This window comes from Puntigrus tetrazona, chromosome 14 (genome assembly GCF_018831695.1).
Source record: "Puntigrus tetrazona isolate hp1 chromosome 14, ASM1883169v1, whole genome shotgun sequence".
NCBI lineage: Eukaryota > Metazoa > Chordata > Actinopteri > Cypriniformes > Cyprinidae > Puntigrus > Puntigrus tetrazona.
The window spans coordinates 12,814,954-12,829,208 of NC_056712.1; the positions used below are offsets into that span (position 1 = coordinate 12,814,954).

At 36.2% G+C, this 14,255-nt stretch overlaps 1 protein-coding gene across 1 annotated transcript in view; it reads right to left on the reverse strand.

The window, feature by feature from the left end:
* The window catches only part of sncb (synuclein, beta), an 11,024-nt gene extending 2,512 nt beyond the window's left edge, over positions 1-8,512 (reverse strand). Inside the window, exons 1-5 of the mRNA XM_043258120.1 lie at positions 8,335-8,512; positions 7,416-7,546; positions 3,930-3,959; positions 2,644-2,762; positions 503-589 (exon numbers count right to left, since the gene is read on the reverse strand). Coding sequence (XP_043114055.1) covers positions 503-589; positions 2,644-2,762; positions 3,930-3,959; positions 7,416-7,536 — 357 coding nt within the window. The 5' untranslated portion in view covers positions 7,537-7,546; positions 8,335-8,512. The remainder of the gene's footprint in view (positions 1-502; positions 590-2,643; positions 2,763-3,929; positions 3,960-7,415; positions 7,547-8,334) is intronic.
* Positions 8,513-14,255: the final 5,743 nt, after the last annotated feature.

A 14,255-nucleotide genomic window follows, 5' to 3' on the forward strand; every position in this document is an offset into this window, starting at 1 on the left:
CTTTTGATAAAGTTGATGAATCCCTACTGATTAAAAGTAAAAATGATATTTTTCTAGATTTCTGGGGTAAAAACTAACTAAATAAATAAATATCAGTCTGTGTTGCAGGCCCTTACCTTGCTTACATATATTTAGTGTAATATTTATTTAATAATCAATAACAATGAATAAAATGCTCCTGGTTTATAAACTTCAATGCACCTTTATTAAACTATTAACTAAGACAGTAACTCCTCATCTGCTCGCTTATTAATAGTTAGTAAGGTAGTTGTTAGGTTTGGTATTGGGTAGGATTAGGAATGTAGAATATGGTCATGCAGAATATGTGTTTTATAAGTAGCCAAAATTATTATTATGCATGCTCATAAGCAATTAGTTAACTGAGAGAATTGGTCCCGGTGTTAAAACGCTATCCAGAACACAATTAAAAGTGGACGTGATACTCGACTCGTGGCCATGTCCACTGTGTGTGTCCGATAGAGTTGTGCGCTGATGTTCTTACCTGCTGAGTGTCGTCGTATGTCTGTCCCTCAGGGTCCATGAGGCCTTCTCCCATGGGCTCCTCAGTGGCTTCCTGACCAAACTCAGGCTGCGAACACACATGCGAAAGCACATCACGTCTTCAAAATCCAACATCAACAAAAGATGTGCCCATGCAAAGGCAAAATATAACGCTGACCTGAATTATCCTAGCATGATTGATTTCAGACACTAAATATAAGCACTTTTCTGTGTCGTTTACCCTATGTGCAGTATATCAGTGTCTCTGCTAATGCGCTTTAGTATGCATGCTACAACTTTAATATGTACCTAATAAATGTTTCAACAAACTGCATTTTATGTCTTGCCAGAGAGACTCTCATTACCTACATACAGTAGATTTTCTTTACAGTTCTGGGTCACTGGAAGGTTTATTTTTAAACTGAGCTTTCACAGTCAATTAGGTCATATTCTAGCAATATACAGTCCTGATATCACAACACAGGCTGTCAAACCCTTCACGTCAATCAATACCATTTATACTAAACTCTTTTAACACAAAGTAAAAATATCATACTTTTAAATATTTATATATATATATATATATATATATATATATATATATATATATATATATATATATATACATATATATATATATATATATATATATATATATATATATATATATATATATATATATATATATATATATATATATATATATATATATATATATATATATATATATATATATATATATTTTAGCTATACTCATGTGAAAAGCATATACACGACCTATTTTTTGTTTTGTTTAAAAAAATGTTTTAGTTGAAAAGCAACTTTGAATTATTCTCACAAATAATTTGAGTAAAGTCTGTATTTGTTAATCAGATCATTAGGAAAAAACAAAGCGAAAATGGAGCATTTTCTGAGAACGATCAGACTATAGGCGGATTTAGTCCAGTACACAATCAAACACACACACACACACAAACGGCACAGTCCAGTTAGCACTGACCACCCACACACTTTCACAAGTTTCAAAATCGCTAAACTACACATATAAACCAGCCATCACACATTTTTCTTATGAGAAGAGCTGCACTCCAAATCATTTGGATGATGACGGCTTAGCCGAAGCACTAGAGATTTAAAATCGATGACAGCGGCATTGTGTTTTTATTCTTCGGCTCCAGCGGGCTTCATACAAACACATAACTGTAAACACCACAAGCACATATGCTGCAAGCTTCTTACGCTGATTTTCCCTCTAAGTGATTTATGAGATTACTGAGTCACCACAAAGGACCGGACTCATTTTTAAGCCTGGTGGGGAAAATCCGCGGAAGACCACACATCTGTCATGAATACCACTGTAGCTCAAAACACAGAGCATTCTGAAATCAACAGTTTGTTTAAACTGAAATCTGCCTGAGTTTGCCTAAGACTGGCTGACCTCTCCTCCCATAGTCCATTTCTAAGGACTGTGCAAAGTGCTAAGTGACCTTGGACAAGGTCGAGAGAGAGAGAGAGAGAGAGAGAGAGAGAGAGGATGAGGGATAGAATGGGGGGGGGGTCGGGAGATAGGACTCAGCAAAACTGAAGCACAAAGTAAGACACAATACTCCCTGTGGGACAAGCAGCCCTCAGTTACATGTCATGTATCATGAGGTGAAGGTGAGTGTATGAGGCGTACAGCCCTCTGATATTCATCTAGTCAAAGAGACTTTATTATTATTCTAGCACCGTGGAACAATCCATAACCATTTCTGATGGTCATGTGCATGTTGAGCTAAAGAAAATGTCTCGGCTGAAACTGAAATAGTTTTACGGCAACATAATTCAATAATCTTTGTTCTGTGAACAACTTCGAATAATATATTTCTTAAGGGTGTAGTGATCACTACATTTTCTATTCTATTAATAAGTCAAACCGATCAGAAATGAGTTAAATGTTAAAACGTTTTGTCAGGTAACCTAATATATCAAGTCAAACAATATTATGATTGAATCAACCTGGCTACATTACATAAAAAAAGATCTCCTACCTTAATTACAATAGCTTAATAAAAGGTAACAACTACACATTTTTAAAAGAATGAACTTGGGAATGGTGTATAATAATATGTAATAATAATAATAATAATGAGAGGGACATACGTTCATGTCACTGGGGAACTCGTCCTTCTTCACCAGGCCAGTGGCAGCGGCGATGTTCCCGGCTCCAGACATCACAGCTCCTCCCAGCTGAGAGGCCTGCTCCTTTGTCTTCTCAGCCACTGACCAATGATGAAACACAGCACGTTTTGAAACACGGACACAAGCCATTTTCAGCAGAGACACATCACTCTAAGTCAGAAATTCAATATTTATTTGGCAACACAAGAAAAAAATGGGGAAATGATCTGAGGCTATTGTCTGCAACAATGTCGGTGCAACACATTAAATGCTATTGGATTTTATTTTATTAAATAAAGTCAGTTTATGGCGACGCTATTATGACAAAGAGAACTGTCGCAGGTTAGATTGCATCAATAAATGGCCATCTGTATTAAATACTGTCATAAAATTTAATTTTATGATTAAACCTTGCTCATAAACTTGCTGTGAATGAACATAGTATGCATGAAAAACAAACATGTATTATATTATCATATAAAATACAAATACCATTATTATAGTTTTTACATCTATTGTTCCATAGAAAATCTGAATCACAGATACAATATATATATATATATATATATATATATATATATATATATATATATATATAAAATATTATTAATAAGAATATATTTCTATTATTATTATTATTATACACATTTTATTCATGAAACTGGTTGTTTATGATGTGTTTTATATTAATATAGTGTATGATATAAGTGCTTAAAATTATTAGGTATAATTTATACATTGGAAATCACTTTATAATGCATTATATACAGTATACACTGTACATTAATAGAATAATATTGATGCTTCAGTTTAAATTCTAGGTTTTTTAAATTCTTCAGTTTAAATTCATTTTAGGTTTTAGGAGTTTTTGTTTTAAATATGCCTATAGTTTTTTTTCAATCAGCTTTTGATATTTTTGTTATAGTTTATTTTAATCTAGTTTTTTTAGTACTTAACTTGCTGAAAATTTTTAGATTTTTCATTTTCAGTTTTTTTTTAAGTAACTTTTTTTTTAATTGATTTAGTTTTCTTTAATATACCTGTGTCAAGCAAGAAACCAACAGTTAATCATCCTGAAAAACACTCAGACTATTCTAGCTTTCCATCTGTCCTAGACAAATAACCTTCTGAAATATCACCTAGGCACAGAACTATTTGTCTCAGTTCCACTTACTGGCTGTAAGCCATGCCCTTTGAACACATTAAATGAGACGTATCCATTATTTACAAGACTAAAGACTAAAGAACAATTGGCAAAATCACCTTACCTGTTGCGACACTGTCTTTGGTCTTGCTGCCTGCAAGAACAAAAAACATATTGTAAAAAAAAAAAAGAAAGAAAAATATACACAGCCCATAACAATACGGAAACACACATTAAATTAGCCCCTGTGAAGGAACTGCGATAAGGTTGAAAGAAGGTACATGATACAGACAGGTAATGAGTAGAAAGACAATGTGAAATACAAGCCCTGGAACTCCCAGAGTAGCTTCATTTAAGGGTTCACTGAAAAATCATTAGAGCTAATAGAACCTGTATCTCAGACCTGTCACCTTAACCGACCTGCCTGAGTGAACTACTGCTCAGAAACACTTCCTAGGAGTTACCATACACTGTACCGGCAAATGGCAGTGCGCCTCTCAGTCTCAGTATGATTCTCACAACAGAGAGGAGAAATTAATCTTGAGCAAAAAGATGTTTTAACAAGAGTCATTCACCCGTGACTCATTAGAGCTGATGTGTTTCATCTACAGCACTTGAGTCATTATAACAAATTTGCTTCTTAAAATGGGAAAGACTCGCTCATGAATGCACGGTGTAACAGAAGTATCATTTCAGATAAAAAGGGCAGATTGCAAGTGCTTTATCTATCACTAAAGGAAATGTCTATAATTTTACTACATTTTGCTGAAATGCGGTTGCTAAGAGCTTCTTGACTCCACCCCCTCAACCCCCCACCCCCTACTGTGTTTCCAATATCGTGTTTATTTTATTTCGTTTTATTTATTTATTAGAAATATTTAGATTTCAAATTTTTACTGTTCCATTCATCAAAGAATAACGGAAGGAACGCAGCACAAATTTCCCACAAAATATTAATTAGCTGTTTCCAACTGTTATAACAATACATGTACTTTGAGCATCAAAACGGCACATTGGAATGATTTCTGAAAGATCGTGCGACACTGGAGTAATGATACCGAACATTTCTGCTTTGTCACCACAGGAATAAATTCTTTCGTTTTTAATAAATTCAAAATGTTTAAATATATTAAATCAGAACACATTTATTTTGAATTGTATTTGTAAATTACTGCTTTATACTAATCAAACAAATGCAGAAAAAAAATCTTTCTGAGCCCAAAAAAATAATTCCTATTTGCTCAAACAACTTACTGTGCCCAAACTTGTATATATATGTGTGTGTGTGTGTATAAACAAGCCACACAATTTCATGTATGTCAATATCATGTATGGAGCAAAAATGGTGTGGGGGCATAATAACCAATAAGCACCAAATATACAGCGGGGAATACACAACTCGAAATGAGGATGAGAAGCCACTTAGGAAATAAATGTGAAACGAACAGGAAATTAGAGAAGCATAATAGCAGGGGGACAAAACAAGCCAGTGTGACATTAGCAGAAGCCTCTTCCTCTTCGATCTATCCTCAGATGGGTTGATGGCGCATGTGCGTGAAGGAGTGTGAGCTTGCGCATCTGCTGTCCAAGGTGGAACAAGAACCTATCAGCTACCCATCACCCCTCCTCCACGCGCTAACACACACACACACACGCTCCCACAAGGCCGTTCAAGCATGGCGTCCCAGGTCACAGCGGTTGTCCGACGTAAGTGCAACCTTGTGTTCACCGCAAAGAATACAAGACGATCTGCGAAGCAACCGCAGATGGACTTGAGGTATCTGGGCTAACCGTCTCTCTCCGGGACGCTGGCGGCGTAGACGTGAGGCTTTTATGTGAAGGGAACCTATTATTCATTCATGCCAACATCAAAACAGAGGAGCATGAATGAGTGTTTGCGCTGGGCACTTAAACACAAATGCCCTCTCAATCTCCAATTACAGCAGGTCAACAGACTAGATCAGCGTCTCGTCTTACTGATCAAAGCATTAGAATCATTTCATACATGCTCGAAAAGACCGTTTTCCTTTCTTTCAGCTCCGTATGCTATACAATAAAAAGGATTCGGACGGTCGCTCTCGTCCGTTTGTATACGAGAAGCTCTTTTTCACGGGGGCCGCGCGTATAGAGGTATATGAGCTCATGGAATTGTGTGACATGTGGCCCGTAAGGCTTTTTTTTCCAACCCGATAGGAGATCAGAGAGATGCTGGAGCGGCTCCAGAAGTCAACCATCTCACACGGTGTTATTTCACTCTCGAATTAGCGTGTACATTAAGAATCCCCTTATAAGATCAGGTTACGTGTAATGGATTTTCTCTGTACAGTTTATGTTATACTGGAATCATTATCAGTCCAGTGCTTTTAATTTTCCAGATGTAAAATCCATCGATGATTAAAGAGGCCATTTCGGGATGTTGGGTGCTAAAGAGAAGAGCGATGACCAACCACCGAAACGAGTGCGCAAACAGGACTGTCACAGCAATATTGAAATATTGAAAAGATGAGTGATCTAGTGTGTACAATAGACCACGTGAATTGGAAACATCTACAGAGGAGGGGTTTGATGTCAAGGACCACTGATATGAAAAGATTTTCTTGGCAACGCTGTACATTAAATAGTGATTATAGAAGTTAATGAGCGATATTTGAAAGTAAACGTCCAAATAACATAAATATTTTAGGATATAGGCTATAGCTTAAAAAGGTTGTTTCTATGATTTCATATATTTCTATAGTTTTTGATAGAAAATTACTTGAGTAATATCATTATACTGTATACTCGTTACAGAATAAACCAGGGTTTTAACCTTTACTTTTAAAACACAGGCAAATAACATAACCTTTTATTATATTCAGCGTCAAGGTTTTAGGTAAGAAATTAATATAAAGTATTAAAATAAAGTTGTATTTTTCCATGTAAATGTTTGAGTGCCAAAATATGACGATGCTCTTGAAAATATCAACCTTTTTAAAATAAAAAGGAAGCTTTATATTTTAATTCATAAAACCCTGTTTAGGTAAGGGAGAAAGGTAAGTGCTATGTCTAAAAGACAAAATGTTCAAATAGAATTAAATAATCCAAAATAAACTATTGAAATGTTTCAAGATCTTTCAATTAAATTTTACATTTATTTGTTGAGTGCTTTCCGCAAATAGTTTATGAACTGATTTTCTGAATGAATTTTATTCACTTCAGTCTAAATATGATGCCAAACTGCATTTATAATGATCAACATTATAAAAATGTCGCTAACGTTGTTTAAAATAATTCTAAAGGTCCTTAGAGACCTAAGAGACGCGATCATGTCCAAAAATACCCACAATGTACACAACAAATTTGGCTGTTTAAGAGAAAAAAAATCAATAGGACGTGGTAGACGTAAGAGGCCTGGAAAAACCCCACCCAATATCTCAGCCAATCACAAAATTACACAATAGTGGCTGAACCTATAGCGATGCTCTGAGAAGCGGCAGTGAAACAGATAGCAACCCCCTCCTGGCCCTCAGGCTCTGAGCTTCGTGGTCCCTCCCACTCCCACCGTGCTCACGCTTGATTCGTGATATGCATGCATTTAAAAAAAAAGAGCATTATATGCTCCATATCTTACCCACAAACATCACGCCTTCCTTGGTCTTCTCTGCAGCCACCGCAACGCCTTCTTTGGTCTTCTCCGCGGCCACTGCCATACCTTCTTTAGCTTTAGAAAGCCCCTTCATTAAAACATCCATCTTGGCCCCTCTGCATCCAAGAGAGCAAGTTATGTAGCAGCACACAATGAAAACGGGGTCTGCGTTGCACTGTATGTGACAAATGTGGGTTAATTTGGAATTGAGAGCAAGTGTGTGTGCTAATAGCAGGCTGTCAGTCCTACAATAAGGAGTCTAATTTCCCTGAAGATAAAACGCCCATACAAGCACACACAATGAGATGAGAACATTCACACCATCAGCTGACGTTATTTTTCCAGCTTTAACAGCAGGAGGTGTCCTCGAGATGTTCACAAACTCATTAATTATTACTCAAACGGCTTATTTTATACTGAGCATCCATCAGGTTTCTGAGACATATTTTAAGGCTCGCGTAAATTAAAAAGGGCACGTACGTTTTTGCTTCATGTAATCGATTTGAGGCACTTTACACGTTTACGAAGGCGCCGCTACAACGAAGAACAATGTTCAGTGTTTCTGAAAAGACATTTCATCGCAAACGCGAACAGAATTTGAATCTCGCACTTCTCCTTTACAATATGGTGCCACCTCTCCAATGTCCCCCACACCGTAGAAGTGCCGGACACGACACGGGCGAAATAAAACAAACGCGCGTTTTATCATCAGGTTGCTTTCAGAATTGAACCCGCGACGTTTTAATTTGCGCACAAGCCCGCGAACGCTCGTTTCCATCGAAGCGCGCGGGGTTTTTCGCGTCCTTACGAGCGCAGCTTTAGTATTTTCGCGCGATCTCGGTTCGCGCTCAAACGAACAAGTGCTTTTCAGTCTCGTGGACGTGTAATGGAAACGAAAACGTACCTTTTAAAGCGCCTTCTTTGTCCTTATGCTTCAATTGCGTAGTGGATTGAAATATCGTGGAATGAAATTTTACACTACGATCTTGAGGTGGGCCTTCCTCTGGATGAGCTCAGCCAATGAGGACGAGAGGATGAGACGATCGACGTAGCTCATGGTATTGATCATGGGGGTGTCGGTCCCCGGCTGTAATGGCCTGTGACACTCTGAGACTAATGCCTGATCCTTAGCCAATGAAAAAGGTGACTGATATCGTCAGGAGATGTGGCGAGCGCGCTTAAATGGCACATCTGCCCCGTACTGTACTGTCAGGTGTTATTAAATTATTTGCGCTTATAGAGGACGTATGATAGCTACACTTTCACACGGTATTTCATGTGACATTCAACCAAGCAGCATGTATCTATGAGGAAATCCACACACACACACACACACACACACACACACACACACACACAAATCTATAACAAATATATATATATATATATATATATATATATATATATATATATATATATATATATATATATATATAGGCTAACATATATCACAAATAAAGCCTCAGTGTAATTAGTGGTTAAATATGTATTAACTAAAACCTTTATAATGTGATTATGTAAGTGTTTTCGTGATTACAAAATATCTATCAATCTATCAGTACTGTCTAATATTGAGAAACTACAATCATATGTTTCGCCTTGACAAACACAAATAGAGGGATGAAATCCATCCATATGTTTTTGCGATCGCGTGCCGTCTCTCTGGGGCTTACCATCGATCTGAATGTTAAAATTAGGCTGAATATCTAACCGTGAACTGTACGGTAAATCCTCGTCGAAGTGCAGCTAGCATTAGACTTGCTCATGCATATCTTTTTGGGATTTCAAGCAGACGATGAGTGTCGTGTCCACTGACCATCTGCCTGAAGTGGGCGCATCGTGACATCTGCCTCTGAAAGGCAATCGAATGACCGATTGATTTTGTCCAAGCGTGTTTAAAGTCTCGTAAAGATCGATCCCAGCTGGTGATTTGAAACTTTCCGTTACCGGTAACACCTTACGTCGAAAGATCTGTGTCGGATACATACCTTTCACGTAGGCCTACATACGTTTTGGTCGAGTAAAGTGAGATTGCAAGCGTTAAAACGCGTTATAGGGATCGCTGGTTTCTTGTAGCGATGTGGCTCAGTCACACCTATGACATCAGCCGTTAAACACGACTCCTGTTTATGTGCTTCGTGTGCCATCTGCCGTTTTATACTAGTATAGCATTGTTTAGGTTATTCAGGACTCTTCGAGTGATCAGCACAGCTGCAGATCGGAAGTCAGAGGTTCAGCACCGCGGACAGCGACCCATGAAATACACCGAGTCTTTCTTGTTCACAATCAGCCGCGTCGCGCTTTCATCGATGTAGTCATTTCAGAGCGGCAAGCGTTTTTTTCTTTCTCTTTGGAATCGCACATGCATGTATTATATTCGGTATCAATATCAAAAGCAGCAGTGGATATCTTTGCGCATCCCCCAGCTGTGCATCTGATCCAGACTGAACCGAATGGGGCAGTTCTTGCTGTGAGATGTTACTTCTCTTCCATCGTGGCACTTGCAAGTTCCTCAACTTAGTCTAGGGGATGTTGCGTGCTAAAGTCTAGAGGAGCGTGTGGTCGCAAGGCCAGTCAGCTGTCCTCCACTGTCTTAGGCATCTTACTTTAGAGACGTTGCAGTTTACTGCTGTGGTCACATCTGCAATGTTCTCTCTGCAGCAGGACAGAGGAGATCAGAAACCATGGAGATCTTTCTTCTGTTGTTTTTTTTGGAATCTCTAGAATGTCTTTTTGTAGGTTATTATAACTGTGAGCTTAATTACTTAAAATATATGAAAAATCGCAGTTAGTAATGCAATGCATTACAGTACGTAATTTATAATATAACACTTTTGCCCTCTCGTTTATCACATTGATTTAAATAGGATAGTCCTGTACCACATTGATACAAATGCAAATAGTAAGAAAACATATTCCATTTCATTGTTATTAACAACAGTGCATTAAACATTATATCACATCAAAGTTTCCCAAACAGAATTTGTGAAGGAAATGATGAGAATTTATGAGTTTAATGAAAAGCCGATAATTAAATCATAAGAATATTGCATATATTAAAAAAATAAAACACTTACTAAAAAAATTTCTACTGACACTACAACAAACTGTATATATTAACTGATTTAAAACCATTTTTAGTTGGTGAAAATACTATTGTTGTTTTTCGGCTTAATTTGGTAACAATAGAACAAAACAATCCTGTGTGTGTGTGTGTGTGTGTGTGTGTGTGTGTGTGTGTGTGTGTATATATATATATATATATATATATATATATATATATATATATATATATATATATATATATATCTGAAATTACAAATAAAACCTTCATAATCTACATGTCCCAGTGTATAGTTTTTGTGCCCTAGACCGTCCACTTGATGGCACTCTTCTGAACTATTGTGTGTTTGTCCTGGACTTCAGTTCCCATCACCCCTTGCACTCACGATCGTTTCATTACCATCAGCTATGTGTAATTTAGGTTCACTGCCACCTCGTATATGTTGTGTGGTTTGTGTTTTTGTTGAAGTTCTGTTTTTTGTTGCGTGTTTCTGTGGACTGAATTACATCGTGTCTTGCTCTGTATTTTCCCTGTTTTTGGACCTTTGTTTGAGACTCATTAAACTGCACTCTTTATTGTTTTTTGATTATTCCGTGACACCATAAACCAGCCGTGGTGTCCGATCCTTAAAGGGGAGGTAATGTCATGATATCTGGTTGGTGTGCCCATGTAAGGCCGCTAGAGGGTTCCCATCACCATTCGCTTCGACAAACAACTCTCATTTCATTCAACTGTGTGTCATTTCATTAATTCATTAACCTATCCTCATACAAGCCTGGTTCCCCGTGTCTTTGTTTTCTGGTTTATTATTTTCTGTTATGTCTTCTGATGCTCTGTTTTGCTCTCATTTGGATTATTTGGATTATTTACAATAATTGCTGCTTTTGGATAATATACTGCATAAATAATATCTGTAATAATGATATAATTATTCATATAGAGACTTATTATACATTGCATGCATTATTTGTTTTGTTTTTTTTCTTCTTTTTTGTGTGATTTATTGACTAATTCTGTGCGCGTTAACATTTTCAGTGTTAGTGTGATGTTGTCAATGTAGTTTATAATAAAATCACTTGTTTAGATAATCGTCTTGTTTTTGTATAGAACTCCTAAGGCAGTGAAATTTACATTAGCTTGCATATGATCTTATTCACTTCTGAATAAGCAATTACTACAATAACAAACAACAGCTATGACAACATTTTAAGATGTAAAATGAAGAACTGAACTAAACAAAAGTCACGCAAACTGTTCCTTTCATGCAATCTATTTTTTTTTTTTCATTCTTTCGGGAACATTATCAAAGTGAGCTGCAGATCTGACATCTTTTGCAAATATCCATTTATAGAAGAAAAATGAGGGAAATTGTAATGCATTTTTCTTTGAGTAAAATGTTTACAGAACTAGACTCAATCCCACAGAGGCATTAAGTTTGACAATAAACATTTACTTACCGCTCAGTGGTTCATGCAATAAACTTGTTGTTCAGAATTTGGAAGATAAGCCCCGAAGCCCTCTGATAGAAGTGCAATATCTGAGAACAGGAAATGACAACAGTCACCTATCAGTCTGTGTTATTTGACAAAAGCTGTACTGAAGTCGCTCTCCACAAATGCATTTCAAAAGAACTTCAGGCCTTGAAATTTACTTCACTCACTTTTCTATTTTTCCTTTCATTATTTGACGTTTTAGTGTGCAATTTCTCATTATTTTGACTTTGCATGGTGCTTGATTTACAGCCCCAGGCTCCAGCTTAAGCACTGATCTCTCTATACATCCAGATTGAGCTTTCATTCTTAATTCTCTGATCTCTTCCTCCTCACAGACCTCCGCTGAAAACTTCTGGTCTTCTCTCGCAGCTTTCAACTGAGAAAGTAACCAGATTTAACACTGTGCTCCAAGCCTGTCCAACTTGATTTCAGTAAGGTCCTTTATATTTCCCCAAGATCCAAAGCAAATCAGAAGAAGACTACTGGCTTTGTTTTGCTGTGTGATCTTGTTTGTGGTGTAGGCTTCAAAAGCTTGAAACTTCTTGAGTCAAGGCCAAAAGCAAGAAAAAGCCATAAAACTGATTATATCTGAAGTATTACTTCGCTTTTGTTTAAATGTGGGTACCATACAGAAAAGTTGCAAAAAAAACCCATCTCTTCTGGTGGCTCTGGTCTGCACTGTTGTTAAAACACAGCGATGTTTAAATTTACAAATGATGATCTTTAAATAAATCAAATCTCCTATTGTTTTCTTTTTTTAGTGCATTTAATATACCGAATTATACCCAGGTAGCGTGCAAACGTTTATGGATTTGTACGACTTTAATGGAAGTCACATTAGTATAAAACTGAAAAATCCAAATGAGAAAATCAATTCAAACTATTATTTTTGAATACTGCATGATTAAAAAAAAATAAAAAAAAATAATAAATAATAATAAATAAAAAAATAAATATATATATATATATATATATATATAAAGCGAGTATATATATATATATATATATATATATATATATATATATATATATATATAGTTGATAAAACTATCAATATAATAAAATATGATATTGAAAATATACACAATACATTATATATGTTAAAATATTGTACAATCCATAAAGTATTGCCAATTTCCATATACTATATGTAACTGACATTATATGCAATTCTACATGCATACATAACAAATTAAATATTATGTCGGAATTATATGCAAACAATAAAGATAATTTTTTTGGTCTTCATAGATAATTTTTGCTTTTTGCATGTCTGTGTTGTAATATATTGAAGTAGGCTTGCTAGTTCTCCATATATATATATATATATATATATATATATATATATATATATATATATATATTTATCCATATATATATATATTTATCCATATATATATATATATATATTTCACTTTTGTGTTTTTAAAGGAAATGCATTAAAATATCCTTCTTAAAGTGGAAAAAAAACAGCAATTCAGCATCGTCGCCGCTGCATGGCGACAAAGACCATATTTTTAGTACAACGATTATTTTAATCTTTCTCCTCCGCAGTTGTTGCTAAGCCGAAGCAGTGCAGACAAACACATAACAAGAAGCATATGAAAAGATTTTCAGAAATGCAGTATCAGCGTAAGGTCTGTACTGAAAACTTTGTCACCCGCTTAATTGATATCCGCGGCATGATACAAGCAACATTAGCGGCGACACGAAAGGGTGTTTTTGAATATCATTTTTTTTTATAATTACAGTGCAGTATTTCACAAATCTCCCCAGTTATGTAAACTCATTACAACTGGCCGGCTACCAACGCAATTGGCCGCTATTAATGTTAACGTTAGTACACAATTACCTTACATAACATGCTTACGAAAACATTAAAAAATGATAACGGCGGGGAGGGGGCAGCAAATACAATTAATAAATGGACACTGTCTTTCCTGCGCCAAACCGGTCCTCTCTCTCTCTCTCGCTCTGGATCAAATATATAGCGTTTATACACTCGGCAGTACAGTGATTGTAAACAACTGCCTGGCATCCCATTATCTTTCACTATAAATATAAGTAAATATCCCACGCAGCTGCCATATATCCGGAGACTTAGTATGGCAGTAAACCGCAAAGCTATAAACTGCCATCAGTCAAGACAAGCAATGCGTGACTATTAATGTGCAAATGTTATGCGTACGTGCTCGATCGACAGCTCTGCATCGGTGAAGCACTTTATATGAACTTGGGACACATCGAGAGATGAGCTTCCCAAGGGTT